The sequence below is a fragment of the Felis catus genome, chromosome A3, assembly GCF_018350175.1.
Source record: "Felis catus isolate Fca126 chromosome A3, F.catus_Fca126_mat1.0, whole genome shotgun sequence".
In the NCBI taxonomy this organism is placed as follows: Eukaryota; Metazoa; Chordata; class Mammalia; order Carnivora; family Felidae; genus Felis; species Felis catus.
Window position 1 is genome coordinate 11,043,685 of NC_058370.1, and position 26,580 is coordinate 11,070,264.

The 26,580-nt window shown below is 41.3% G+C and overlaps 3 protein-coding genes and 1 long non-coding RNA gene across 5 annotated transcripts in view; 2 read left to right on the forward strand and 2 right to left on the reverse strand.

Moving 5' to 3' along the window:
• Nucleotides 1–829: 829 nt before the first annotated feature.
• MOCS3 (molybdenum cofactor synthesis 3) lies at nucleotides 830–3,361 on the reverse strand. The gene has a single exon (XM_003983382.5). It carries the CDS (start codon nucleotides 3,144–3,146, stop codon nucleotides 1,737–1,739), a length of 1,410 nt encoding a protein of 469 aa, XP_003983431.1. The 5' UTR covers nucleotides 3,147–3,361; the 3' UTR covers nucleotides 830–1,736.
• A 42-nt stretch (nucleotides 3,362–3,403) lies between these two features.
• Nucleotides 3,404–23,647, forward strand: DPM1 (dolichyl-phosphate mannosyltransferase subunit 1, catalytic). 2 transcript variants are annotated; one of them, XM_003983383.5, is made up of 9 exons: nucleotides 3,407–3,597; nucleotides 7,003–7,102; nucleotides 12,767–12,800; nucleotides 14,839–14,915; nucleotides 15,000–15,025; nucleotides 16,985–17,080; nucleotides 20,401–20,469; nucleotides 21,969–22,083; nucleotides 22,946–23,647. In XM_003983383.5, exons 1-9 carry the CDS (start codon nucleotides 3,437–3,439, stop codon nucleotides 23,048–23,050), a joined length of 783 nt encoding a protein of 260 aa, XP_003983432.1. In that variant the 5' UTR covers nucleotides 3,407–3,436; the 3' UTR covers nucleotides 23,051–23,647. The 2 variants fall into 2 exon arrangements, with proteins under 2 accessions (XP_019681919.1, XP_003983432.1); XM_019826360.3 differs by lacking the exons at nucleotides 20,401–20,469; nucleotides 21,969–22,083; nucleotides 22,946–23,647 and adding an exon at nucleotides 18,046–18,175 and having other exon boundaries at nucleotides 3,404–3,597.
• Nucleotides 19,746–26,444, reverse strand: LOC123384275. The gene is made up of 2 exons (XR_006595089.1): nucleotides 25,222–26,444; nucleotides 19,746–22,449 (listed from the first exon to the last, which is right to left on the reverse strand). It is a non-coding gene; the product is annotated as an uncharacterized LOC123384275 (long non-coding RNA).
• Nucleotides 23,024–26,580, forward strand: part of ADNP (activity dependent neuroprotector homeobox) — a 34,148-nt gene continuing 30,591 nt past the window's right edge. The window contains exon 1 of the mRNA XM_019826358.3: nucleotides 23,024–23,153. The gene's annotated coding sequence lies outside the window, so the exon portion shown is untranslated. The remainder of the gene's footprint in view (nucleotides 23,154–26,580) is intronic.

Sequence of the window (26,580 nt, forward strand, 5' to 3'; positions counted from 1 at the left end):
CTGTTCTCTTCTCCTGGCCTCAGTCATTCATTTCCACAACTCCTTGGGGAAAAAGCACAAGAAACCTGCTCCTGTAACGTGGGTTACCGTATTTCACAGTTAAAAAGTAAGGGCTACCCTAATTTTGCATTTGGTAAATAATACCATCCTTTTATGATAAACTAAGAGTCTGTATCAGAGATTGCGGACTGCTGAGTAAATCTGACCTGCAGAGGGTTTTGTCTGGCCCGCATAAACTTTGCATACATACTGTATATATTCTATGTATATATATTGTAGCCAGAGATACAAAGATTCCACACATCTGTGATTTCTGAGAATTACAGACTCGCAGGCAACAATCAGCTGGAGAGTGGAGGCTCTTTTGACATGGCATGTACTCAATTTGCCCCAGATACTCACCAAATCTTTGCTTTTAATTTTGTATGTATTTAGAAGTTAAGCAGACTACCTTCCATCTCATGAAAATGTTGTTTAGTAAGTAAACATAAAAGCACCTACAATTTGTACTGCCATAAAATCCTGGAATAAAATAGATTAAATCAAAGTAGAAAGAGTAAATTGAAGGGGAGAAGTGGGGAGTTGTTTGGTGGGTGTTTCAGCCATGTGGGATGGGGGCTCCAGGATCTGTTGCGCAGCGTGTGCATGTGGTTGACAATACTGTATTGTATGCCTGAAAGTTATTGAGGGGTAAATTGTGTGTGTGTGTGTTTTGCCACCATAAAAAGAATCAATGTCGTTTACTGCATTAACCAAAGTGAAAAAAAAGCAGCACATAATAATGCAGAAAAAGCACTTGATGAATTCAACCAAAGCTTAGCAAACTATACACGGAAGGAAAATTCTTTAATCTGATAAAGGGAATCTCCGGTAAAGCAATAACAAGTAATACTGGTCAGATAGTCAAGTTTTTCACCTAATTGTGAAGGAGATAAGAATGCTCACTATTCCACTTTAATTCAGTATTGTATTTGGGGTCCTTGGCTGGTAAAGCAAGAAAGAAAAATAACAGGGTGGATAAGGAAAAAAGGGCAGGGGAGGGCAGAAGGTTGAGACTTAAGCTTGAAGATATCAAAGCAAGCCAAACCGCAGTATATCATGTATACAACACTGTAAGAAACGTTTTTTCTAAATCATCAATTTGTAAGAGAAACTGACAGACTACAAAGTTTTATCTTGCTAAACTACAAATATCTCACTTTGATATTAATCCGAAATGTTTAACATAATGACCCTTCCCCACATAATTAAAACAATTTACATTTTAAACACTTACTTCGGTAGCAATATAGTCTATCCTTTGAAGTAGAAAAAAGACCCAAACAATGTCTTAGCAAACATTAAACTGACCTTAAGTATATCATCTGTGATTAACTTAGTAAAACTACGTTTACAACACTTTTCCAAGCATCAAAACGGATGATTTAAAGTACTTTTTGATTGAGGGAGGTGGACAAAAAAGGACACACGATCTATCAAAACGCAAAACCCTGTCACTTAACATTATAACTCACGCGTTCAAGACCTCATCCGAGTGCTAAAAACACAAGACAGATCTCAGAAACAGTAATATAACTGAAAATTACAGCATCCAATACGTTACGACAACAAAGTCTCTTATATAAAGGAGTTGAGGTATTCAGGCTCTTCCATACATTCCTGGAAAAAAAAATGCAAACAAATGTATCTTTTGGGTAACACAGCCATCTTCCTCAGGTCAGACTCTCCCATCCACCTCAGTACTGCGGAAATGTTCCATCGACTTTGGCAGCCCAGGCCATAAGGCCCCCCACAACATCTTGAACTGTGTAAGATTCTAACTCCTGGACTGCTGTCAAGGACTGCAGGATCTTCACGGCTTTCTGGGAGTCATTGCCCAGTTTGCAAATCACATAAACCGGGAAAGCTGCCCCTTCCTGTGTGCCCTGCTTCCCTTCCCGGATAGCTTCTCCTAAGAGTTCCAGGCTCTCTGCATCCCTCCGTTCCAAACGTTTCAAAGGGATGTGTAAGGCATGAGGCAAACGACAGATGTCCACCTCCACTTGAGGCCTAACGTCCAGCAACAGGTGGGGTGAGCCGGAATCCAGAAGTCGCTTATAGTCGGTGACCGAAACTCGCTCCTCTGGGCTCAGCAACCGCAGAGAGCGGCACTTATCAGTGGCTGAGGAGCCACAGAAGGCTTCGTAGTCCTGCAGGGCAGTCACTGTGGGCCGCTCCCCACAAGCTGCACAGTCAGGCCTGCGGCCCCGAAGCTGAATACAACGAAAATGGCCTCTGAGCGCATCAAAGATCAACAGGCTGCCGCTGTAAGACGGGCCCAGGCCTGCTGCGATCTTCAACACTTCCAGCGCCTGCAAGCAGCCCAGGACCCCGGTTACGACACCGAGCACCCCGCCATCCGCGCAGTTGGTCACCGTCTCCGCTGGAGGTGGCTGAGGGAATACGCAGCGGTAGCAAGGCCCGCCGTCATAGTGGTAGACCGTGATTTGGCCCTCAAAGCGCAGGGCGCTGGCTGACACGAGAGGCCGGCGGGCTAGCACACATGCGTCATTAACCAGGTAGCGAGTGGGCACGTTGTCAGAGCAGTCAGCCACCACGTCATAGCGGCGGACTAAGTCTAGCGCCGTGGCTGGCGTAAGCGCCTCTGCATAAGGCACGCACTCCACCGCCGAATTGAGGCGGCGCAGCGAGGCGGCGGCCGAAAAGACCTTGGCCTGCCCGGCCAGTGCCTCGCCATGAAGCACCTGGCGGGCCAAGTTGCTCATTTCTACTACGTCGTAGTCCACAAGGCCAAGGCGGCCTACGCCGGCCGCTGCCAGGTACTGCGCCAGTGGGCAGCCGAGCCCACCGCAGCCCACTACTAGCACCGATGCAGCGGCCAGGCGCAGCTGTCCCTGCACGCCCAGCTCAGGAAGCACCAACTGCCGGCTATAGCGCAAAATCTCATCTCGAGACAGGGAGGCCTTCGGCGGCAGGGGTGATACCGAAACCAGCCGCTCTGGCTCCTGCTCCGCCAAAATAGCCGCCGCCAGCTTCTGCTTCAGGAAACTCAGCTCCTCCTCGCGCTGGGCAACTTGAGCCTGCAAGGCGAGTACCTCCTCCCTGGAAGCCATGGCGCCCCTCCCGGAAGTTGTCCTGAAGAGCATTTCCGCTTCCGGCTTGCCGTCTCCTAGCGACTGGAATAAACTAAATAATTTTACGGAGCTGGGGGAAAAAAGCGAAAACTAGACATGCACTTCCTGAAGAAACCCTAAGATTCAAGTTTAAAGATTTATAGTTCCTGGATATTTCCAACGGAACCATGAGGAGGGCCTTAGGAGAACTAGAAGCTGGCCACATGGACTGTCCCCCTCTTCCCGAATTTGGTAAGGTCCGACCCGCCCCTTCCCGCGCCACGTGACGTCATTCCGTTTCCGGCGTCTCGCGCAGTTCCGCCATGGCCTCCGAGGAAGCGAGCGGTAGCCCTCGTAGGTCTCGGCGGGAGCCGGAGGGGCGCGTCCCGCGACAGGACAAGTATTCGGTGCTTTTGCCCACTTACAACGAGCGCGAGAACCTACCGCTCATCGTGTGGCTGCTGGTGAAAAGCTTCTCCGAGAGGTAGCGTGCCCTGCCGCCCTCCCTGAGGAATGAGATGAGCTGGCTTCGCCGGCCTGGGTGTCGGCAGTTGGCTGCGCGAGGAGTCCCTGCAGGCCTCCCTTCGGCTCTTGAGGAAAGCCTCGGGGAGAAGGCCACCCTGCGAGAAAGAGGCGGCGGATACTTCTGGGGTTCATTCTGTGTCTCGGGTTCTCATTCTTGCCCTTGGGTTTTATGAGACGTTCCTTTTATTGTACACTCCCATCCTCTGTCCCCCAACCCCACCCCACGCCCCTGGTTGTCTTTTTCTTAGTAGCGTTGTCCACCTTTTCAGTCGGAGCGAGGTTGAAAGCTTGACCTCACTCCTACTTCTGGGTGGTCAGGATGCGGCAGGAGCCGGGAGACTAACCGAGCACGCTCACTCCCGCCCCCGTGCTGAGTGCTTATGTAAGCATGAGGTTTGATCTCTGTGGGTTAGGGAGCTGCTGCTGGCCTGGGCAACTTCGTTGGTCACTAGTGGATGCTTGGTGCGGTTGCTAGAAACTGGGGCTTTTAGAGTTTGAATTTGAAAGTGTTATACAATGTTTTTAAGATTTCGGAAGATCCTGGTATCAGTATGAAGTAGCTTGTTTTAGATCCAGTGGGATCGCGTATAGATGAAGATCTTTCTGTATCAACACATACAAACTTCGAAAATTAAGTAACTTTCTATATGGCTGTGTTATAATTTAACCAGGTCATCTCCGTGAACACAGATTATTTCTAGAGCTTTCTTGTTTTTCTTTTTTGACTTTTGTTTTACGAATGAAAACAGGTACTTTGTTCACACCATATTGTCCAGCATTTAGAAGAGCGCTTGACACACACTGAATGCTCCTTTATTAAATGACTGTTACAGCAAACATGCTCATACTTTTACTAGTGTACTGGGGATAAAGTCTTCAGGATGGAATTACTGGGTCAACTGATGTGCTTAAAATGGACAGTTATTCCCTCTCCTGCTTGCATGGTCACCCTTGCTCTCTCTCAAAAACAAAAAACAAAAAAAACTAAAAAAGCTTTAGGGGCACCTGGTGGCTCAGTCGGTTGGGCATCTGACTTCAACCCAGGTCATGATCTCGCAGCTCTTGACTGCCACCCCCATACCTGCCCTCAGTGCAGAGCCCACTTTGGATCTTCTGTCTCCCTCCCTCTCTGCCCCTCCCCTTCTCTCTCTCTCTCTCTCTCTCTCTCTCTCTCTCTCTCTCTCTCTCTCTCTCAAAAATATAAAAATCAACAAATTGCTCGCAGAAAAAATGATTGTACCACCTTAGGACTAGCATTATTTGGAGAGTGCCTGTTTCCCTACCAACCAGCCAACCTGAGCTTTATCAAACTTAACGTTTTTGAAAATGCTAATTGGTGAAAAATATTGTTTTTTTTTAATTTATTTTATTTATTTATTTTGAGAGAGAGAGAGAGAGAGAGAGAGAATGAGAATGAGAATGAATCCCAGGCAGGCCCCACACTGCCAGCACAGAGCCCAACGTGGAGCTCAGACTCACGAATCATGAAATTACCTAAGCCGAAATCAAGAATCAGACGCTAACCGACTGAGCCACCCAGGCGCCCTGTAACTAACGGTCTTAATGTACGTGGCTCCTTGCAGTTTTTGTACTCATATCTTTTTCTTTATTTTTTGTTTTGGTTTTTACAACCACTTTGCAAATTAGAGAAATTATCTTAATATAGTTGATCTTGTTTATTTTGTCTTCTGATTCTCAAATATTTTTTACTTTAATCTGAGTGATGTTTAATGAAGGAAACAACTATTTTCAGATATGGTCAGATTACTTAAAGGGAGTTTAGCTTGATTCCTTTAAACTACCCTTACCCTCAGGTGTTCTGGGCACTTTGAAATGAGAGAAAGGAATAATTTGCTTATGAATGACTTCATTTCTTTATGAAGTATATCTCTTTCAGCATATCAACTGGAATCAACATCTTAACAGGTTTTGGCTTGTTAAGTACTAAAGCACCTAGGGGAGAAGGCTTAACAGATGGGCTGATTTTACCCTTCTTTAGGATTTTGGGGCTGACTTTTGAAAGCCTTTTAACAGAATGAATGTTTTCTTGCGGATTTCCTTACATATGTTTATTAAGACCAAGAGGAAACAGTGTTGTGGGGGTTTGGTGTGCTTCCTTTACTTTGTCCTTAAGTTTCCCAATAAAGTTATCCAAAAAAAATCCAAAAGGGGGGTGGAGGAAGATGCAGTGATCACATGTACATCCAAGTATTGTGTTGGCTTATTTTTAGAATAGAAACTGTAACATAAAGTTAATGGAGAGCCAGTAGAGAGATTTTAATTTTGAAGCACATTAAAATTTTCTGTGCTCTTTCTAATGACGTGAGATAATGGTACAACTATTTGAAATAGTGGTGTAAAGATTATGTCACCATTTTAAAGAGGTTTTTTTAACAGATGAAATGAAATCCTATTTGTTCCTGATTATGTTATTTAAATTTATTTGGGATTAAATTGAAAAGAATATTCAGTCTAAGGTGGCTCAATGGGTTGTGGCCAACTCTTGATTTCTGCTCAAGTCATGATCTCGCGGTTTGTGTGTTAGAGGCCTGCTTGGGCCTCTGCCTCCATGCTGAGTGCGTGGAGTCTGCTTGGGATTCTGTCTTCCCTTCTCTCTGCTTCACCCCCCCCCCCCCCGCCCCAATGCACACTGTCTCTCTCAAGTAGAACATTAAAAATAAATAAAAGACTATTAACTCAGCAACTCAGTCAACTTGAGATATCTTTTTTTTTTTAAGCATTTTTTTTTTTTTTTTTTTTTGAGAGACAGAGACAAAGCGCCAGCCTGGGGAGGGGCAGAGAGAGTGGAAGACACAGAATCTGAAGCAGGCTCCAGTCTCTGAGCTGTCAGCACAGAGCCTGACCTGGGGCTCGAACTCATGAACCGCAAAATCATGACCTGAGCCAAAGTCAGACGCTCAACTGACTGAGCCACCCAGGTGCCCCTTGAGATATCTTTTAAATGTACTTTTGAAATATTTTTTATAACTAAGACTTGATGCTAAGGTTCTATAATTCCACTTCCAAAGTAGGTAAGTAAAATTTTATGATCTCCTATGGTATATAATGGACGGATGTATATGTAATCACTGTGAGTTTTTAAACTAAAGAGTGTGTTTTTGATTTGAGAATTTTTTTTTATCTCAGGACTTCATTGTAACGTTTTTATCCATAGGCTGCCGAGTTTGGAGGTAAAGTTCTAAATGTTTTACATTTGTTTCATTTGGTAATTGAAGTTTTCTTTGGTGATTAATATGACATAAATTCCTACTTATATTGGTGAGGAAATAGTAATTTTAAAGTTATTTTTTAATTGGAGAGTATTGTCTCTGCAAGCAATACAAACTTTTTTTTTTTATTTTAGTGGAATCAGCTATGAAATTATAATCATAGATGATGGAAGCCCAGATGGAACAAGGGATGTTGCTGAACAGTTGGAGAAGATCTATGGGTCAGACAAAATTGTAAGTCACGTGAACATTCTTCTGTCACATTAGTTGTGTTTGTAGGGGAAAGATGAGAAATGGCAATACTTAAAGTCAATCTGTTTTTCTAGAAACTGAAATCAAAAAGAACATCTTGCTTGAGTTTTTCCACGTCTTTGGTAAATTGGGTCAGTAGCAATTTTACAGCAAAATAGTGAGCCTTTGGATAAAGTCTGTTTTCAGAACTTACTCTGCAGATGAGTTTTCTTGAAGGGCAAAATTAAAGCATGATATTGACAGGAATATTAATGGAACTGGATTGCAATTAGTAATATGTGTCATGATCTTTCTTGCTCCCCTTTTTTGCAACTATAAAAGCTTGTAGCTGGGAAACGTGATTGTTTCCATGTGAAGTTGGCATCTTTCTATTTGTCAGAGCACTTGGCATCTTTCTTTGTAGAACAATCATCTGGGAGTAGATTGACTCTGAGTCTTGAACTTTATAGAGTTTCCCACTGTACTTTAAAGGGTGTTGTTTTTCTGCTGGAGTAACTTAGATGTAGAATTCATTTTATAATGGCTTTATAATTTTTATTTTTTATTAAAATGTTTTTTTTAATGTTTATTTTTGAGGGATAGAGAGAGGCTGAGTGTGAGCAGGGGAGGGGCAGAGAGAATCTGAAGCAGGCTCCAGGCTCCAAGCTGTCAGCACAGAGCCTGATGGCACAGAGCCTGACAGGCAGGGCTCAAACTCAGGAAGCTCGAGATCGTGATATGAGCCAAAGTTGGACACTTAACTGACTCAGCCGCCCAGGTGCCCCTATAATTTTTATTTTTGACCACTGGTTTATTTTTATAATGGTTTTTATTCATAAGTGTTTGAATATACTTGTGAGCTCTACTTTAGGTAATTTTGGGGCCCAAGCAGACAGTTGAATCCAGATTTAGACACATTCTGAGCATTGGGTATTTTAGAATTTGTATGGACCAGAGTTTCTCAGTCTTGGAACAATTGACATTTTGGACCTAATAATCCTTAGATGTGGGGGACTGTCCTGTATGTTACAGGACATTTAGCATCATCCCTGGACTCCACCCACTAGATGCCATTAGCAGCCCGTCTCCCCAGTGTGGCCACCAAAAATGTCTTTGAGTATCATCAAATGACCTCTTGTGGGCAAAATTGTCCACTCCTCCCAAAAGAGAACCATTGGTATAGATATAAAGAAAGAGGTCTCCTGGAGAACCTTTGTTGATATTTTCATCTTAAGAAATAGCAATTAAGCATTATAAAAAAAACTGTCGCAGGGTGCACAAGTTTGAGGAGATATTGGTTGATGGAAGGGAAGCATTTAAGGGGAACATGTTCCTTTTACATACGTAGTAAATCTCTCCTATACTAGTTATTCTTTCCATATCACATCTGGGCAACTCAAAGATCTATCACCCTTCCAATCCTCCTCCAGATGTACAGGAAGAGATTAAAAGTTGACAGATTTCCAGCCTTCTGTCAGTGACTTCTTATGATGCTAGGTTCATTTTTTTTGGCCACAGCCCCCCAGTTTTTCTTTTACAAGTTCTGGGCCAAAGCCACTAAATCACATGTTACATGTAGAATACTCTGAGTTAGGCACTTCTGTTTAAGCCAGGAATATCAACCTGACGATATTTTGAATACTTTTGCCATAGAACTTCAGCCTTGAGGTATAATTGATTGATCTTAGGGTATGTCTACTAAATTGACCTTTTCAAATGCTAAAACAATATGGCCCTCAGAGTTCCATTTTTCCCATCAACCAATAAAATTCAAAATAATGAGAAAAAAACTGCATTCACTATTACGATTTTCTTATAGTTCCTTTGTTATTTTATGATCTTCAAATCATTTAAACTAGAAAAATTGCCCTTTTTTCCCCCTCAACAATATCAGGCCATGCCAGAAATGGCCCTTCTTGCTTTTAAGTGACAAGTGCCACAAGTTTACTTGGGAGAGAAGATGGAGAAGGATTATTATTGAAGCTATTTTACAATATCTCAAAACATTAAGCACCAGATGCTTTGTTTGCTGGTCTTTCAAACTGGCTGGAATGAATGTTTCAGAAAATGAAGGAAGTTTGTTTGTTTTTTAACTCTATGTGAAGAAACTGAGTCAAGAGGTTAAGTCACTTCCAATGTCATATAGCTAATAAATAGCAGAGGTGGGACCATACAAAAGTAGAAGCACATACCTTGAACTGTTAATGATGGTTATATAGGTCAGGGAGAGCTGAGGTTGTGGAGGGCTTCAGCCTTTCTATGTCCAGTGCTTACATGACATTTGATTTACATCATCTGTTTCAGCCTCCAACCTGAGGTCAGATTATATCACCTATATTATTCCATAGTTTAGTATTTTTACAAGTTCTGATAATGTAATGCATGTTCATTACTTTTAAAACATCAAATATAACTAGGATTGAGAGGTTTGACTACTTAAAAATACCAAAATATTACCTCTGACAAAAAGATCAGTATCCTAATGAGATGTACAAAACCATAATTCATAAGAACTATAAACAGCCAAAAATGGAAAAAATAAAATGAAAAAAAAAAAAGGAGCCTCATTGATAGTAAGGAATTGCAAAACAGGAGGAAAGTACAATTATTAGCCTTTTTTTTTTATGTTTCTTTTGAGAGCACGCGCACGAGAGAGAGACAGATAGAGACAGCACAAGTGGGGGAGGGGCAGAGAGAGAAGGAGACAGAACCTGAAGCAGCTCCAGGCTTCCAGCTGTCGGCACACAAAGCCCGATGTGGGGCTCGAACTCAAACCGTGAGATCATAACCTGAGCCGAAATCGGACGCCCAACCAACTGAGCCACCCAGGCGCCACTACAATTAGCCTTTCTTAACTGAAGATTTATTTTCATTATGGTAAAAAAAAAAAAAAAAAAAAAAAGTCCACTCCAATACTGTTGATCCTGGTTTTTCTAAAATGTCAAGATTTTCTATAGTAAAAATTTTTTAGAAAATAAGTTTTTTACCAAATCGTAGGGTCACATGAAGTATCTTATAAGCAGTTGTGGTGAGCATTCATCAGAGTGTGTGCCCAGCACTCCTGCACGTACTTTCTGTGAGTTCACACTTGTCCTGATGGCTGTGAGATAAGCTCTGTTGTGCCCTTTACTGCTTTGAGCCATCCTCACTGATGTGAGGGGGCAGAAAAGGAAGGGGGTGGAATTAAGGATTTGAAAGTACAGCGCACTAAATGAAACAGTGTGAACTTTTATTACCTAAGAAATGAAAAAACTACATTGTTGTCAAATGAAAAAGTTACTGATAAAACTGAAGTTGCCGTTTATGAACCTCCTAGTCCCTTCCCCAGGGGAGACCTCTGTCAGCAGTTTGGTGGGGGTAGCCTCAGACCTTTGTGCATGTGTGCGCATGGGTCTACATGTGGAGAACTGGGTAAGGTGGTGCTTTTGTTTTTTTAACGTAGATGTAATCTTCCTGCATTATTCTGTTGATTTGTAATTATAGCTTGGAGATCTTTTATTACTAAATTTTCTCATTCTTTTAACTGTAGCACAGCATTCTTTCATATGCAGCGTGGTTTATGTTTTATAAACACTTGAGAAAAGACTTTTCTAGCAGAAACATAGGATTATAGAAGATCTAAGGTGAACTTTTATTTTTTTTAATGCTCATTTATTTTTGAGAGACAGAGCACGAGTGGGGGAGGGGCAGAGAGAGAGGGAGACACAGAATCTGAAGCAGGCTCCAGGCTCTGAGCTGTCAGCACAGAGCCAGACGTGGGGCTCGAACTCACGAGCTATGAGATCATGACCTGAGCTGAAGTCGGACAATTAACTGACTGAGCCACCCAGGCGCCCCTCCCTGTTCAGTAAATTTTAATTACTGTACATGATTGATTGAATGTCTAGTTCTCCTGTAAGAGCTCATCAAGCAGAAGTGTATTTTATCTTTGTTCCTCCCCAAGACTTGCATGCAGTTTGCATGTAGTAAAAAGTACTACAATCTGTCCTGGTTGAATTGAACTGAAAATACTCTGTTTAGAAATTTGCAGTCTGAGGCAGCCTGCTTATAGACTGGCAAATGCAGAAGGGGACAAGATAGTCTCAGTAGTGGGTCTACTTGAGCCCTGTAAGAAACAGTAAGAAAAGAAAAAATACAATTTTTTTTTTGTTAGGAATATAACCCTAGGGGCACCTGGGTGGCTCAGGTGGTTAAGCATCCAACTCTGGGTTTTGGCTCAGGTCATGGTCTTGTGGTTTGTGAGTTCGAGCCCCACATGGGGCTGTCTCCTATCAGCACAGAGCCCACTCTGGATCCTCCTCTGTCCCCTTTCGCCTTACCCCTCCCCCGCATGTGCTTTGTCTCTCTCAAAAATAAACATTAAATATATATGTATGTATGTGTATATATTTAGGAATATAACCCTAAAATCATGTAATTGTGGCATTAGAGAATGTAATGAGGTCATCCAAGGATAAAGTCAGGATAAGTTGATGGAGTGATGTCAGCATTTAAGATCATAAAAGGAGTTCAAAGAAAGTATAAATACCCTTTCAGCCAGTGATTCAACTTTTAGGGTGCTAATTGCAGAAATAACTGGACCTTGGGACACCTGGGTGGCTCAGTCAGTTAAACATCTGACTCTTGATCTCTGTTCAGGTCATGATCTCCTGGTTCCTGAGATCAAGTCCTGCCTAGGGCTCAGTGCTGATAGCATGGAGCCTACTTGGGATTCTCTCTGCCCCTTCCCCACCCCTTTTCACTCAGTGGTGTGCTTCCATTCATTCTTTCTCAAAATAAGTAAATAAACTTTATATAAAAAAGAAAACGGGGCGCCTGGGTGGCTCAGTCAGTTAGGCATCCGATTTTGGCTCAGATCATGATCTCACAGCTAGTGAGTTTGAGCCCCGCTTTGGGCTCTGTGCCGACAGCTCAGAGCCTGGAGCCTGCTTCAGATCTTGTGTCTCCTCTCTCTGTCCCTCCCCTGCTCACGCTCTCTCTCTCTCAAAAATAAACAAACATTTAAAAAAAAAAAAGAGGACCTATACAAAAGGATATATGTACAAGTGTCTTTGTTGTAGGTATATTTGTAGTGGCGGATACCTGGAACCAACCTGAATGCCATTAACTAATGAATGACCATATATTGTCTAACTTGTAATCTTAAGCCTGTGTTTTTGTAATTGAGAAAAATAAAAAGGAAAACAAATCAAGAACTAAAAACTAAATCATTAAAATCACAAAAGGAATTGGGGAAACAAATGTGGCTATCAAATATTCCAAGAAGATATGGAATAAGTGGGTTAAATCCTCAGTTTTCCTAGGGATAGGAACCAGTAGATGTTGTTCAAAATGCTAAGTAATAGATATAATATATTGTTTACATACTGTTTTCTGGTGGATAACTCCAGGAAAAAAAAAAATGTTTAAAATTTGGCCTGCAGTGTTGGGGTGAAATTTTCCAAGCTGTTAAACTATTTGATTTGTTATTAAATACTAAGCACTTTTTCACTTTGGCAAAAAATGTTAAGCATACTTTGCTTTAATGTCTAATACAAGGTCTAACATGTGGAACTATGTTTCTGTTAAAAAGGGTAAGTACCTATAAAAAAATAATTTTTAATAGTTTTGTGTGCGTGTGTGTGTGTGTGTGTGTGTGTGTTAAAATGCTGTTTCTTATTCTTGTAGCTTCTAAGACCACGTGAGAAAAAGTTAGGACTGGGTAAGTATAACCTCTCACCCCTCATACCTGCTCCTTGCCTTGGTAAGGTGATCCAGTATGTGTTTTCCCAATTTGGAACAGGGCCAAAATACAGTGTCCTCCTGTAATGGTTTTTAATGTTCTTAGTGACATTGAAATGGTTTAACTTGAGTTGTCTCTATCTGTCAAAGCCCAGTTGGGAAAGCAGAAACCACTGTCAGTCTTTCAATGTAGGGAATTTAATACGAAGAATCTGGTTACGCAGGTGAAGGAATGCTGAGAAGCCAAATGGAACTGTGAAGCTACTCAGACTAGTAACAGCTAGTGGTTGCTACCACCCCTCGAAAGAAGCAACAATAGGAGATGGTGCTTTTGGAGCCCAGGAACCCCGGGTTATTTAGAAGGGGTTGGAATAATGGAGTGGGGGCTACCTGGCAGGAGCTGGAGCCATGGGGATACCCAGTCAGTGCTGGGATGCAGTGTAAGAGTGGGGACACACTTCGACTTTTCCTTTTCTCTCCTGGCAACTATCCCCTGGTGTCTGCCAGTTGACAAGAGCCCTTGGGAACTGTAGTTCCATGGAGTGTAGAACAGAGAAGGGGTCCGAGAGCAAATGTGTTGGGACCAGCACACCACTTTAGCTCTAAATCTTTGAGTATTTTTTTAGAAGTTGTAAACAGTTACTCTTTGTTTTTAAAAAAGAAAGCTTTTCCAGCTTTTAATTATAGGAGGTTATAGAAAATCTCAGATGAACTTGGTCCTTCCGAGATGAATATCTGAATGCCTTTATTTCTTTTCTTTTGGTTATAGTTGCTTATATTGGGAAATAATAATAATTTTATTAAAAACTTGAGAGAGCATGGAGGAAGCACAGTTCTTTTTTGTTGTTTTTTAATGTTTATTTGATTTATTTTAGAGAACAAGAGAACACAAGCAGGGGAGGGGCAGAGAGAGAGGGAGACACAGAATCCGAAGCAGGCTCCAGGCTCTGAGCTGTCAACACAGATCCCTTGGGGGGTCAAACTCACGCACTGTGAGATCATGACCTGAGCCAAAGTTGGATGCCTAACCGTCTGAGACACCCAGGTGCCCTGGAAGCACAGTTCTTAAAAATCGAGTACTTGCTGTCCTGAAGACCCTTAGTTCTCTGGCATCATAAAGTATCTGAATATCTGAACCCAGAAGTTCTTTGGGATTGAAGTAATCTGGAAACTGCCGTGAAAGCAACCAGGAATTCCTAACCAGTCAGTAGAAATCCAAAAAGCTGTGATGGTGACTTTTGAGCAAAGGAAGTTAGAACTGAGTTCGGCCTTGGGGCACCTGGGTGGCTCAGTTGGTTAAACGTCTGGCTTCAGTTCAGGTCATAATCTCATGGTTCATGAGTTCCAGCCTCATGTTCCATGAGTTCCAGCCTCATGAGTTCCAGCCTCGTGTTGGGCTCTCTGCTCTCAGCACAGAGCCTGCTTCAGATCCTCTGTCGATCCTCTGTCCTCTCTCTGTCCCTCCCCTACTCCCGTGCTCGCTCGCTCGCTCACTCACTCACTCTCTTAAATATTTAGAAGACTTTGCCCTTACTAAGAAGATACTGTGGTGGCTTGGACCTGGAGAATGCAGGAATCCTCAAATCCCAATTTACCCTTACTTGCCAGGTCCATAGGGAACTTTTAGGCATGAGGGTGGCTAAATAATTCCTGGTTGTGCCTTTGATCCCAGACACCAGACCAGGGCTCTAGTGTATTAGGCTTACAGCGTAGAAGATGTTCACTGGGTAGCTTTTATGAAGATGGGACAGGAGTGATGGGGAAGAGCAGAGGCAGGGCAATACTCGCCAGGTCAGGATCCAAGCATCAGAAGATGGTGTCTGGGACTAAGGTGAAGTTGGAGATGAAAGAACGGACTCAAGAGATGTTTTTTATTTTGAATAAATAGGATTTAACGGTAGTTTAGTTTTACCTCTGGAGAACTGCTGTATGCTTTTCAGATGCTTAATTTCTCGCCTGTTCACGAGTATACTTAAGCATTTCTGGTGATTTTCTTTAGTGGATGTTTTTGTTTTTAGGAACTGCATATATTCATGGAATGAAACATGCCACAGGAAACTACATAATAATTATGGATGCTGATCTCTCACACCATGTAAGTGGTATCTTTTTTTGTTAGCTATTCATGATAGGTTAAGCCTGTTTTACTGACTTCATGTTTATTTTTTTTTAATTTCAGCCAAAATTTATTCCTGAATTCATTAGGTAGGTATTTCTAATATTTGAAAAAATTCTAATTCAAATCATTTATCTTATGTTGATTTTGGACTTCTTTTCATTTTTTTCATTCTTCACTAATTAAAAACGGACATGCTATTTTGTTTGCTGTCAAAATGGATACCAACATATAGATTTGAGGCTCTTGACTATAGATATGTGACTGATATATTTTAGGAACTAAGCAACAGATAATTCCTTTGTTATCTAAATTCTTCCAGAATATGGGAAAAGATGGAAGGTGACTTTGTTAAATGGAATTAAGCCCTGCATTGTAAGGGTGAAACACCACGAACAAATAGGGTTTATTCCAAGAATGCCAGGATGGTTCATCATCAGGAATTCATCAACATAATTTATCATATTAACAAAGCATGATTGAGTCTGTAGATGCTAAAAGGTATTTGATAAACTTCCTGGGTCACCTCTAATGAAAACTTGAAAGTAGAAAGAAAAGGAAACCACTTAAACTTGATGAAGAAAATCCAGTCCTAACACAAACATCTTACTAATTGGTGAAATGTTGAATCATTAATAAATGCATCAAGTTAGGCATACCAGCTGTTATTATACATGGATATTTTAAGTGATATATTAACAAGCATGTAGTATAAATACTGATAAAGGATACAAACTTGTATTTATTTGCAGGTAGTATAGTTGTATTCTTAGAAAATCCAAAACAACATGAAACCTCTCAGAATAAGAATGTGGAAGCTGTGCTCAGTGTAAGCTGAATATATTAAAACAAAATTAGGTAACGTTTCTCCCCTGTTTAGATCACTTCAGGCTCTTTTCTTTGCCCTTCAAACTGCTGTGTGATCTGGCCCCTCTGCCCCTCTCCTTTGCCTAAAATGTTCTTTCCTTTCTCCTTCATAGCCAACTATTCTCATCCTTTGATCTCTGCATAAAGTCCCTTCAGAGATACCTTGTCTGCTTATATGTTTAATACCCAAAAGCCCCTTTGACCTGTGAAGGAAATGAAATCAGGGGAATAGAAAATTTGTGAAAGAGAGAAATAGGCCATATGTAGAAGAAAGCCCAATGGCTGATAAACCCAAGAGAAGATACCCTGGCATGTTGTCAGGGAAATGCAATTGAATTAACTGTGGTAGTATTTTATTACCCGTTAGTTCGTCATAATTACAAACTTAAAGAGCAGCACATCTAGTGCCAATAAGATGGTGGGAAGTGGACACACAACTGTTGCCGGAGAAATGGGAGTTGCTGCAACCTTTTTGGAAAGTAATTTCTGGTGATACCTGTTAGAAATACTCCTAAGCTTTATTTTAGCAAATCTGTTAGGTTCCACTTTGGGTCGTCTAAGCACCAGGATGTACATTTATAAAAACATTGCCACACTTCATTGTGGTTGTGTTGTTGGGGGTGGGGAAACCCACCATGAAAACAACCATATAAGTATGTGGGTTCAGTGTTCTGTGGGACATTTTTGCAGCTTTTGGAAAAAATGGGGAAATTCTCTGTTGACCTATAGGGATGTCCATGGTTCCATTATGTATGTTGTTAATGGACACAAGGCAGTTGCAAAATGTACTTTTTTGGGTTCCAGTTTTGTTAAAGCAACCAGAAAGCCTGGAGTTCCGTGTGTCTATCTTTCTGCAAAGAGAAAGGTCTGGAGGGTTACCAGACTGTTTTAGCACTGTTTACTTCATGGGGCCGAGAACAGAAAGGAGGGAGATTACATCTTAGGATGGTTTCACATGGTACAATCAGCAAGTACTATTTTTTTAGTTTTAGAAGTTAACAAAGGGGAAAAAAATCAGAATTGAAAATATTACATCAAAAGATTTCTTAGTGGTATAGTTCATGTTTTCTTGGCGTTATATTTCCTGTGCAAGTCTTAAAAGTTCTTTTTGTATAACTCATGAAAAAAACTATTGAAAGCTCAGTAGCTTTTTCTAATTGACAACTGATTTTTTTCTATAGGAAGCAGAAGGAGGGTGATTTTGACATTGTCTCTGGAACTCGCTACAAAGGAAATGGAGGTGTATATGGCTGGGATTTGAAAAGAAAAATAATCAGGTATAGACATGTGCTGTGGTTTCTCTCTTGTTTAGTGTAACTGGACATATGTTTGTAACAGGTATTTGGATTAAATCACCATGGTGCCTTGGGATTTCTGGGACCAGATTGTTAACTTCATATATATGTATGTATGTATGTACATATGTATATGTGTATATATATAGTCATCTCAAATGTATGTAATCGTTTCAAATAAATGAGACACTTCATGATCAGCTATTACTAAGCAACAAAAGTAGTGAGGCTTTGGAGTCAGACCTGGGTTAAAATACTGATTGTGTCATTTAATCCCTGTGTCACATAGCATATTGTACCTTTTCTAGCCTTACTTCCCTCATCATAAAATGGAACTGAAACATACTGTTTCAGTTTTCTATCACTGTATAACAAACTGTGTCAGAGCTGAGTGACTTAAAACAACTGTTTCCCCTCATTCTGTGACCTGGTTGATGGTTCCCCTGCCGGCTTCACCTGGGCTCATTCTTGCAGCTTCTTCAGCTGGAAGGTCAGGGTCAGGTAGGCTGAAAGATCCAAGATGGCCTCATTCCTGTATCCAGTCGTTGGGGCTGGTTGTTGTCTGGGGCGTCTCACTACTGCACCTTCTGGAAAGCTTGGCCAGTGTCTTCACATGGCATCCTAAGGGCAGCATCCAAGAGTCCTAAGGCTGCAGCAGCAAGGCCTCCTAGTCCTAGGCTCTGGAGCTAACAGCATTCTTTTTTGGTCAAAGCAAGCCCATAATCAAGTGGTGAGGAACGAGAATCCACTTCTTACTGGTCTTCATCCACAAGGAATTTGTGAGCATATTTAATCTACATCACTTTTTTGTGCTTATTAGGAAGATGAGGTCAATTTTAATCCATAAAGGATCTATCCAGCTTACTATGTTACACATGACGACATAATTTTATACAAATTCTTACTAATGTTAGTGTTTTTTATCACCCTTTTTATCCCTATTGAAGATTCTGTTGAGTTCATCTCCGTTCTGCTTCTTAAATGTGGAACCTTGGGCAAGTCGTTGAAGACCTGTAGGACCCTCAGCCTTCAGTGAAATGAAGGGGTTGGATAAAGCAGAGAAAAAATCCTACACTACTTTTTCCTGTTCGCTCTTTCTCTCCCGTGCGCACACACACACTATATACACCATTTGAATGGATCACCACAGGTGGGGCAAAACCATCAGTATTTTCCACAGGCTCTCCAGATGATTCTGTTGTACAACCAACATTCAGAACAACAGATGAGTGATCTCTCTCTCAGACCCCTCTGAATTTGGTCATCGGAACTCTTATTTAAAATAAGGGAATCCCGATCAGATACAATTTAGAGCTTTTAGTTGGATCATTAAGTTATATTGAGTTGTGTTTGTCATCACTTGTTAATGTCTGCGCTGACTTAGTATATAAACTCCTGAGAAAGATTATGTAATCACTTGCCCAAGGTCTCATTTTTGTGATCCAGAATTAGAATTAGAATCCAAGTCTGTCTCACCCTTGCTGCATATTTTAAAAACAAACCCCCATTTAAAAACACATTATCTTGACCGGCACCCTGGTGGCTCAGTCATTTAAGCGGCAATGCCTGATTTTGGCTCAGGTCATGATCTCAGTTCGGGAGTCCAAGCCCCATGTCAGGCTCTGCGCTGACAGCTCAGAACCTGCTTAGGACTCTCCCTCTCTTTCTGCCCTCCCCTACTCGCGTGCTCACTCTTGCATGTGCATGCTCTCTCTCTCTCCCTCTCTCAAAAATAAATAAATAAACATTAAAAAAAATACATTAGCTTGAATAGAGCTGCAAATACATACACACATATACATACACACATAAACATATACGCATGCTTTCCTTTGATTAAACCCATCTTGGGGAGGTAAACTGTGTCCTAGAATTTTTTTGTTATCTATTAGAAGCATCTTGAAAGGGAAAATGTTTTTGAAATTAGCCATTATCCCAGCTATATGACTAATCATGTTATTTGTATAAAAATAATCTTTCCGAGGGAGGGCCTTGGTAGTTAGTTACCTTGGCTTTGGAGAGAAACTGTTCTTTCCAGTTTGCCCCGGAAAACTTTTTTTTCTGAATCGGAGTTTACTAAAATAGCTGCAATAAAAAAGTCACTTTTTCCAAGGGCAAGTAAAGTCTTTTTGAAATGTTAATAATAGCTATTAGTAATAGCTTGAAACTGATACTTGGTTGTGTTGGAAGCACACATCCTGTCATTGTTGTAGACTGGATGTCTTTGCTAAAATTCATGTGTTAAAGTACCTTACCCCCAAAGCATTGGTATTTGGAGGTGGGGCCTTTGGGAGGTAATTTAAATATAGTGACCATGGGGCACTCATGGTAGGATTAGTGCCCTTTCAAGAAGAGACCAGAGAGATTGGCTTCTCTTGGCCTCCTCCCCTCAGCACATAGCATGAAGGCAGCCCTTTAAGCTAGGAAGAGGGTCTTCCTCAGGAACCAAGTCTGCTGCACCTTGATCTTGGACTTCCCAGCCTTCAGAACTGTGAGAAATGAATATAAGCCACCCAGTCTGCAGTATTTAGTTATAGTGGCCCAAGGAGACTGACACAGTCTCAGAATGAACCTTTGTTCAATTTCCACAGATTGCCAAAAACCAAAACCCTTTCCCACTTGTATACTTTCTTAAAAAAAAAAAAAAAAAAAAAAAAAAAAAAAAAAAAAAAGCCATATTTATGCAGACTGACCTGTTGCATTACTTGAAATCCACAATCCCTTGTTGCTGATTAGAATCTGAAAAGGATACTCCAAATCCCTGATCCCTTTTGCTCTCTGAGAGATGCTCATAATTCTAAATAATGGCTGTTGGCAAATAGGCAAGTTGAATTTAAAATGTTACCTTTCTTACCTAAAATTTAGAAGAATGATTGTTTTATAGGTCCCCTCTACATGTCACATTTGAGAATAAAAGTCCCCATTTTCTGAAAAATGAGAATGTCAAATCTTTTACTGACTAAACTTTTTTATAAAATTAACATTTTTTTAAATGTTTATTTTTGAAAGAGAGGGCATGAGTGGGGTAGGGGCAGAGAGAGAGGGAGACAGGATCCGAAGCAGGCTTTGCACTGAGAGCAGAGAGCCCGATGTGGGGCTCATGAACCATGAGATCATGACCTGAGCTCAAGTCAGATGCTTAACTGATTGAGCCACCCAGGCATCCCTATAAAATTGACATTTTTGTGAAACAGTTGTATTTATGAAATTTGTGTAGCAATTTTAGCACTCTGATCTCAGATGTGTTTCTCTTGTTTAAAAAATGTATTTTATAAAGAAAATCTGATTGTTTTATTTAACAGCCGTGGGGCCAATTTTATAACTCAGATTTTGCTCAGACCAGGAGCATCTGATTTAACAGGAAGTTTCAGGTACAGTAAAAACTTGTAATTTTATATTTTCTGTATAAACTTTCTGGCTATACAGTGGCTTATTTAGGAAATGCTTTTCATTTCTACCCCATTTTTCTTCTGGAACACACAAAGGCCGACTGAAGTTCCTTCAGAGTTGCTAATGAGGCCTAAGCATCTTCTTAAGGAAAAATGTGTACTTTCTAAAGAGCATCCAAGGCAGGGCTTAGGTTAGTGTGTTTGTTAACATTCTCACTGGTGCTCAGCCCCTTGGGGGCCCCCAGAGGGCCAAGGTGGTTACTCAACTGCTTATTCAGAACATGGCTGTCACTGGTGATGTGCTCCAAAGAACACATCTACCAGCAATTTTCTGCAATTTATATGAATATTTATGGCACAGTCCACAGAAAAGTTTAAAGACTTCAGTTACCTTGTTCTCCATATGCTTTCAATTAAAAAGCAAGCCTTGTTTAATTGGAATAAAGCCTCCTGCCAGGTTGGGAAGGGGTAATTTTTGTTTGTTTTGGGGGGGGGGTATGTTTTTAATTTTTGAACTGCTATAGTAGATGAACTGTTTCGTATGACCATGCCAAATGACTAAAGACTGCCACTTTTTTGTCTCTGAAGCTAGAAGATGTCTGTTCCTCTACTTTAAGGCCTAAACCTCATGCATTAGTTGATAATTTATATTACTTGATACTTGCTCTTTTCCATTAAATGTTGATTCTTTTTTTTTTTTTTTTCCTTTTTTTTTTTTTAGTATTGACACTCTAGGTTAAGCTAGGTTAAGACAGGAACTTAGGCATCACAGGATTGAGGCAGTCCTGGTAAGATACAGCTATTGCCAATTAAGGTCACAGTTAGATATGTATAATGGACAGATGTCCAGCCCAACTTTAGATGGGCTGCAGGCCAAACAGATCCCATCAAATTTACAGAGTAAGACAGAGGAGCTAAGAAGTCCTGTGGGTGAACCCAGTCACTTTCTTCAGGAACTCTCCCTTAAGTCCCCTAGAGGTACTTCAGTTTATCCCAGGGAATTTATTTAGTAGATCTTGGGAAATAGAAACTGGTCATAGGCATTTGTGAGGAAACACCTGTTAGTTACTGAGTGTGTTCTGCTTTATATTGTGGATTCATCATCATCTGTCAACTCTATTGTTGCAATATTTGCAACAGTTTCCCTTTGTTCAACCTGAAAAATAAATTTTAAGAAAATTTAAAAACTAAAAACAGTGGGTGGTTCTGCTTCAAGTGATTCACTTTACCCTATTTTTATAACTTCCTTAAAAGACACTAAGAATTCATTTTCAAAATTATTCTAAATTATTTACCAAATATTTCATGACCATTCCGGTTCAGGACAAGTGTCATAATCATCAGCTGTGACCACTTTTCTGCATACAGATGGCTAGTGAAAGTTTCAGGTTTTATAAATACCAGTGAACTTTCCAAAGATCAGGTTACATGTAGGCAAGTGTATTTACCTAGGTGTTCATGTATATTTTAATTTCTCACAGGTTATACCGAAAAGAAGTCCTACAGAAATTAATAGAAAAATGTGTTTCCAAAGGCTATGTCTTCCAGATGGAGATGATTGTTCGGGCAAGGCAGTTGAATTATACTATTGGCGAGGTAGGCAACTGATGGTGAATAGTCCACTGTATTCCTTGTAAAGGAACAATAGGTTTAGACTTTTTATAATAAAAAGTTTAACTTGCACAACTACTGAATAAATGTGGAAAGCTTCCAGTTGTTTAGAATGTCCGTGCACTAAAGGTTGAAAATTCATTTCACTTCCAAATTACTACCTACATTTGACCCTAAGATGTAAAACCTTAATAGAAGGCAGCATTCTCTCTTAAGGGATTAAAAGCTACTGGTACCTTATTCACTTTGCCCTTTCTTCTGGTCACCCAGCCTCGTGGGATGAGTGTCTTTGCTCCTTTTCTTCTTGCCGTTGCCAGGAGCCACCCTAATGATGAATCCTTTGGCCATTTCCTAGGAGTAAATGAAAAGGACAGGAATATTTCCAGCCAGCTAGTGAGCTCTCAGGGAAGGCTCTCCTCACTTAACTCTAATGTTTGTATTCATAGCAAGAAAATAGCTAGCTAGATTGCCATTTCTCGTGTGGAAGTTCCAAGATTTTTAACTTAACACTAAAATAGTGACAGATAAATTTAATGGACTACTGAAAAATTGTACTTTTGGAGTATCAATTTTTCTTGAAGTACAGGCTGAAACTTTGGTAAACCAGCTTAATATTCAGGATCAGTGCTTTCAGACAGTTGTAGATTTGGCTCATATGACCGATTTTTACATAATGAAATGTTTAAAGATTTGGAGGTACACACAATTGCTGTAAGAATCCTCTAATTGTGAACTTACTTGAAGGACTTGGCTATCAGAAGTTAAATTTTATTTGTATTGTATTGGTGTATGCCTGCTATATTTCCTAATATTTTTGAAGGCTGACTTATATATTTTTTTTAACTAGGTTCCAATATCATTCGTGGATCGCGTTTACGGTGAATCCAAGTTGGGAGGAAATGAAATAGTCTCTTTCTTGAAAGGATTATTGACTCTTTTTGCTACTACATAAAAAGAAAGTTATTCATTATACTTATCATGTTGATTCATTTAAACATAAAAGAAGCCTGGTTGCTGATTTTTATAAAATGTACTCTTAGAGCATAAATCATAAGGTAAGGTAAATTTCATACAAATCTTTTTTCTGAGGAAACTACATTTTATATGTCAAATTAAATTAGAAAAACGAGCAGTGTTCTCAATTTTCACTTGCATTTTGCTGTATTAAGACTTGTAAATAAATGTATTTGGTTTGTTTTTTTTTTTTTTATCCCAGAAAATATTGCTTTCATTAGAATATGAGTGCAGAATTTCTTACATGGGGAAGATTTTGAAGTATATAAAAACTGGATTCATAGCTCTTTGTAATAGTGTCAGAAGTAAGAAAAATGTTAATTTTATTCATGAAATATATATGGCTGTTTCTGTATGAATGAACAAGTAGACACATCTGCCCCTTCTTAAAAAATGTATCTCAAATTTCTTAGATAAAATAATATATCCAGATCACGATTTTAGAATTTGGCCCTTTGTAGCTGTTGTGTTGATGAAGCATTACATCTGTCAAAGCAAGTCTATTTAAAATACATACTGTGAATTGGAAACTTGACATCAGTTGATGGCATAGTTTTTTTCTCCCCTATCCTGAGCAGTAGCTTCTATCAGTAAGAAAAGAATACTGATGACATATTAAGGGATCGATATTTTAATGACTTTTAAGACTTAGCTGCTATAGCACTTTTTAAACATCTTACTCTTACTAAGCTGTAAGTGTTCTGCCAGGTAAATTGCAGGCTAAGTTGTTCCTGAAAGCCAGCACGAATGTTCTGTGTACCTATCTCGTCTAACCTGGGTGTTTCAAAAACACGAAATTTCTAACCGTAGTATAGCTTATGGAACATACAGTATCTTTTAAGTTTGCAGGAAGTCATACTTTGAGCAAAGAAGCTTAGAAACGAGTTGACTTGCAGATAAGAGACATCTCTAAGTTATTTAACAAGCATATTTATTGAACTGTATTCCTAATTACATTTTCCTGGCTTAATTTGGCTGCTAAAGAAACTCGAAGTCTGATTTTTCCATTGCATTTCTAACAGATACTACCAGAAATTAATACCAGGACATAAAACCTTTGGTGTCATTTTGAACATTACCTGTTCCCATAATTGAATCCATAGGACACATTCCAATAGGGCCCCTACTATTCTGTTTCCCTTTTACACGGAGCTATGTAGCCAGCCAGCACACTACAGACCCACCTCCCTTGGGGAAGTGACGTCTCTTCGTCGTTAATAACGACTAGAAAGTTCATCACTGTTGGATGTAAAATTAGTTTTAAGCTAATGAAACACCGTACTTGCTGCTGTGGTTGAATGTTTAGAATCTCTTCTACTTCATCTAAACCCAGAGTTTTTATTGTCAGGTCTGTGGAGCAGAGATGAAGTAACTACCTCAGAACTCACTAGAGTAGATAGCCATCTTTTGCCTTTTTAATCTTTTTGGTTCTTACACCCACAGTCATTACAACACTCACTATTGGAGTTTATAGTAAAGAAAGTATTTGAGCAATGAAGACTTTTCATTACTTAGAAGTTATTTAGAAAATCTGGACTATTTAGATGCATTTTTTTTAGTAAATATGATGAGCACTAAAATATTCTTAAACATTTACATGTCAATCTAGCATCTCTTTTTACTTTGTAAATTAGGCCAAGGACGAAATCCAGATGTTTTCCCTTTGTATCTGTATTATCACTGTATGAAATCTAAGTATATCTAAGAAAAACTAAACTTGGGATAAAATTATTTTGCTTATTTCATGGTAGCTTTTGCCTGTATTCTGCAACATGTAATTAGGTTTTTCATCTTTGTTTCTCTAAATCAGATGCTTTGGTGCCCCTCCCCCGCCCCCCCCCCCCTTTTTTTTTTTTTAACTTTTCCAGCTATTGTTTTCCCTTGAAACATTGATTGGGCTTTTAAAGATATATTTTATTACAATTTCAGAGATGGGGTTGGATGAAATGGCTTGTTTAAGCCCGCTAACTGAAGTCTTCGACATTGAGCTATATATAACCACAATTTGTACTATTTTGAATTACGTGAGAATCTTTTGAGATGTTAGGTATGGTTTGAAACTATTTTAACTTGAAATTTAGAGAAACAGCCCAAGATCAATGTACTTACAGAGCAGACCTTAAGGGAACAGGCTTGGTTAAACCTTCATGATTGGTATTCGTTACTCTCCAGGCTGTTTAGCCAAGGACATACTCTCAGATGCACTCTGCTATGAAAGGTGGGTTCAGAAATGTTGACATGATGTGTTGGTTGGGGTTGACCTAAATCGAGAGGCAGACTGCCCGTGTGCCAGATTGTGGTCACCCTAAAAGTGTCCCCGAGACTACAGTTGGCATAGTCATTGAGCATCTTGGGGAGGCCCGTTGGCAACACCCCTTCTCATCTTCAGGCTTCACCAGTCCGGTGGCCTCAACGCGCTAGGGATCCCGTTTGTTTTCTTCAGGCCAAAGAGAAGAGCCCATCACGGACCCGGAAGAATGTCCAGTCCCAGGGCGGCAGCCGGCCTTCTGTAAGACGCAGCCCCTGCCCACCGAGTAGCCCACCCCACCAGAACGGAGCCAGGCCTCCGAGGGCCTGTGTCTCCTCTCCAGTCGGTGTGTGAAGCACGAGGCCCTCACGCCTCATTTAAGGCCGGAGGCATCGCGCACGGCCGGCCAGGTGCCCCTGCCCTTCCCGCGGCCGCCGGGCCGTGAGAGCGCGGGCCACCCGGCACGTGGAGCCGCCGGGCTGCCCGCACGCCCCCTCCCGCCAGATGTAGTCCAGGCCCAGCTGGGCCCGCGCAGGGATCCCCAGCACGGCCACCTGACTGAGTGCAGGGCGTGCTGCGGCCCGCTGCTTGTGCCTCCGCCGCCGGCGCTGCGGCCGGAGGAAGGCGCCCGCCGTGCACACGGGCCCTGGAAGCGCACTGCGGCCATTATCCGCGGCGCCTCCTAGTGGGTCAATGGCAAATCCTCTTGGTTCTCGCGAGAGCTCCCCCTCAGAGGGGATTATATAATTTCTCTTAGGTGGGGGTGCTGGTGCCACCCTCCCTCCAAAAAAGTTTGGTGCAAGCACAAGTGGGAGTGAGACAGTTGTCCCTGGGGGACATGGGGGGAAGGGGTAAAGCCCCCCACTGCCCCCCCTACTTAGCTGGACAATGAGTCCTCTTATGCTAATGAGGTATTTACGTCACTTCCGCTCTTTCTCGGCCGCCATTTTGGCTAGGGCAGGTTCGGGGACTCGCTCCGAGGCGCTTGTATTGTCTGCTGAGGGGAGACGCGGGATCAGCCCCCTCCCCCGCCCGTTGCCGCCGCCGCCTCCGCCGGCCCGGTCTCCCCTCCGCCGCCCGCCGGGATCCATGAGCTGAACTCCCGCCCCCCCCCCCGGCCGCCGCCATCTTGTGCCCCCTCCCCCTCCCGCGGGCAGCGCTAAGGGGGATTTTGGCGTCTCCTCAGACACAGCTCCCTCTCTCGGTCCCCGCTGCTGAGG

Bases quoted from the DNA above. Each gene is read 5' to 3' on its own strand.
- MOCS3 (XM_003983382.5), bottom strand. From the start codon at position 3,146: ATGCTCTTCAGGACAACTTCCGGGAGGGGCGCCATGGCTTCCAGGGAG.
- DPM1 (XM_003983383.5), top strand. From the start codon at position 3,437: ATGGCCTCCGAGGAAGCGAGCGGTAGCCCTCGTAGGTCTCGGCGGGAG. The intron at 7,103-12,766 runs GTAAGTCACGTG...TTATTCTTGTAG, and splicing joins TCTATGGGTCAGACAAAATT to CTTCTAAGACCACGTGAGAA. The intron at 22,084-22,945 runs GTAGGCAACTGA...TTTTTTAACTAG, and splicing joins TGAATTATACTATTGGCGAG to GTTCCAATATCATTCGTGGA.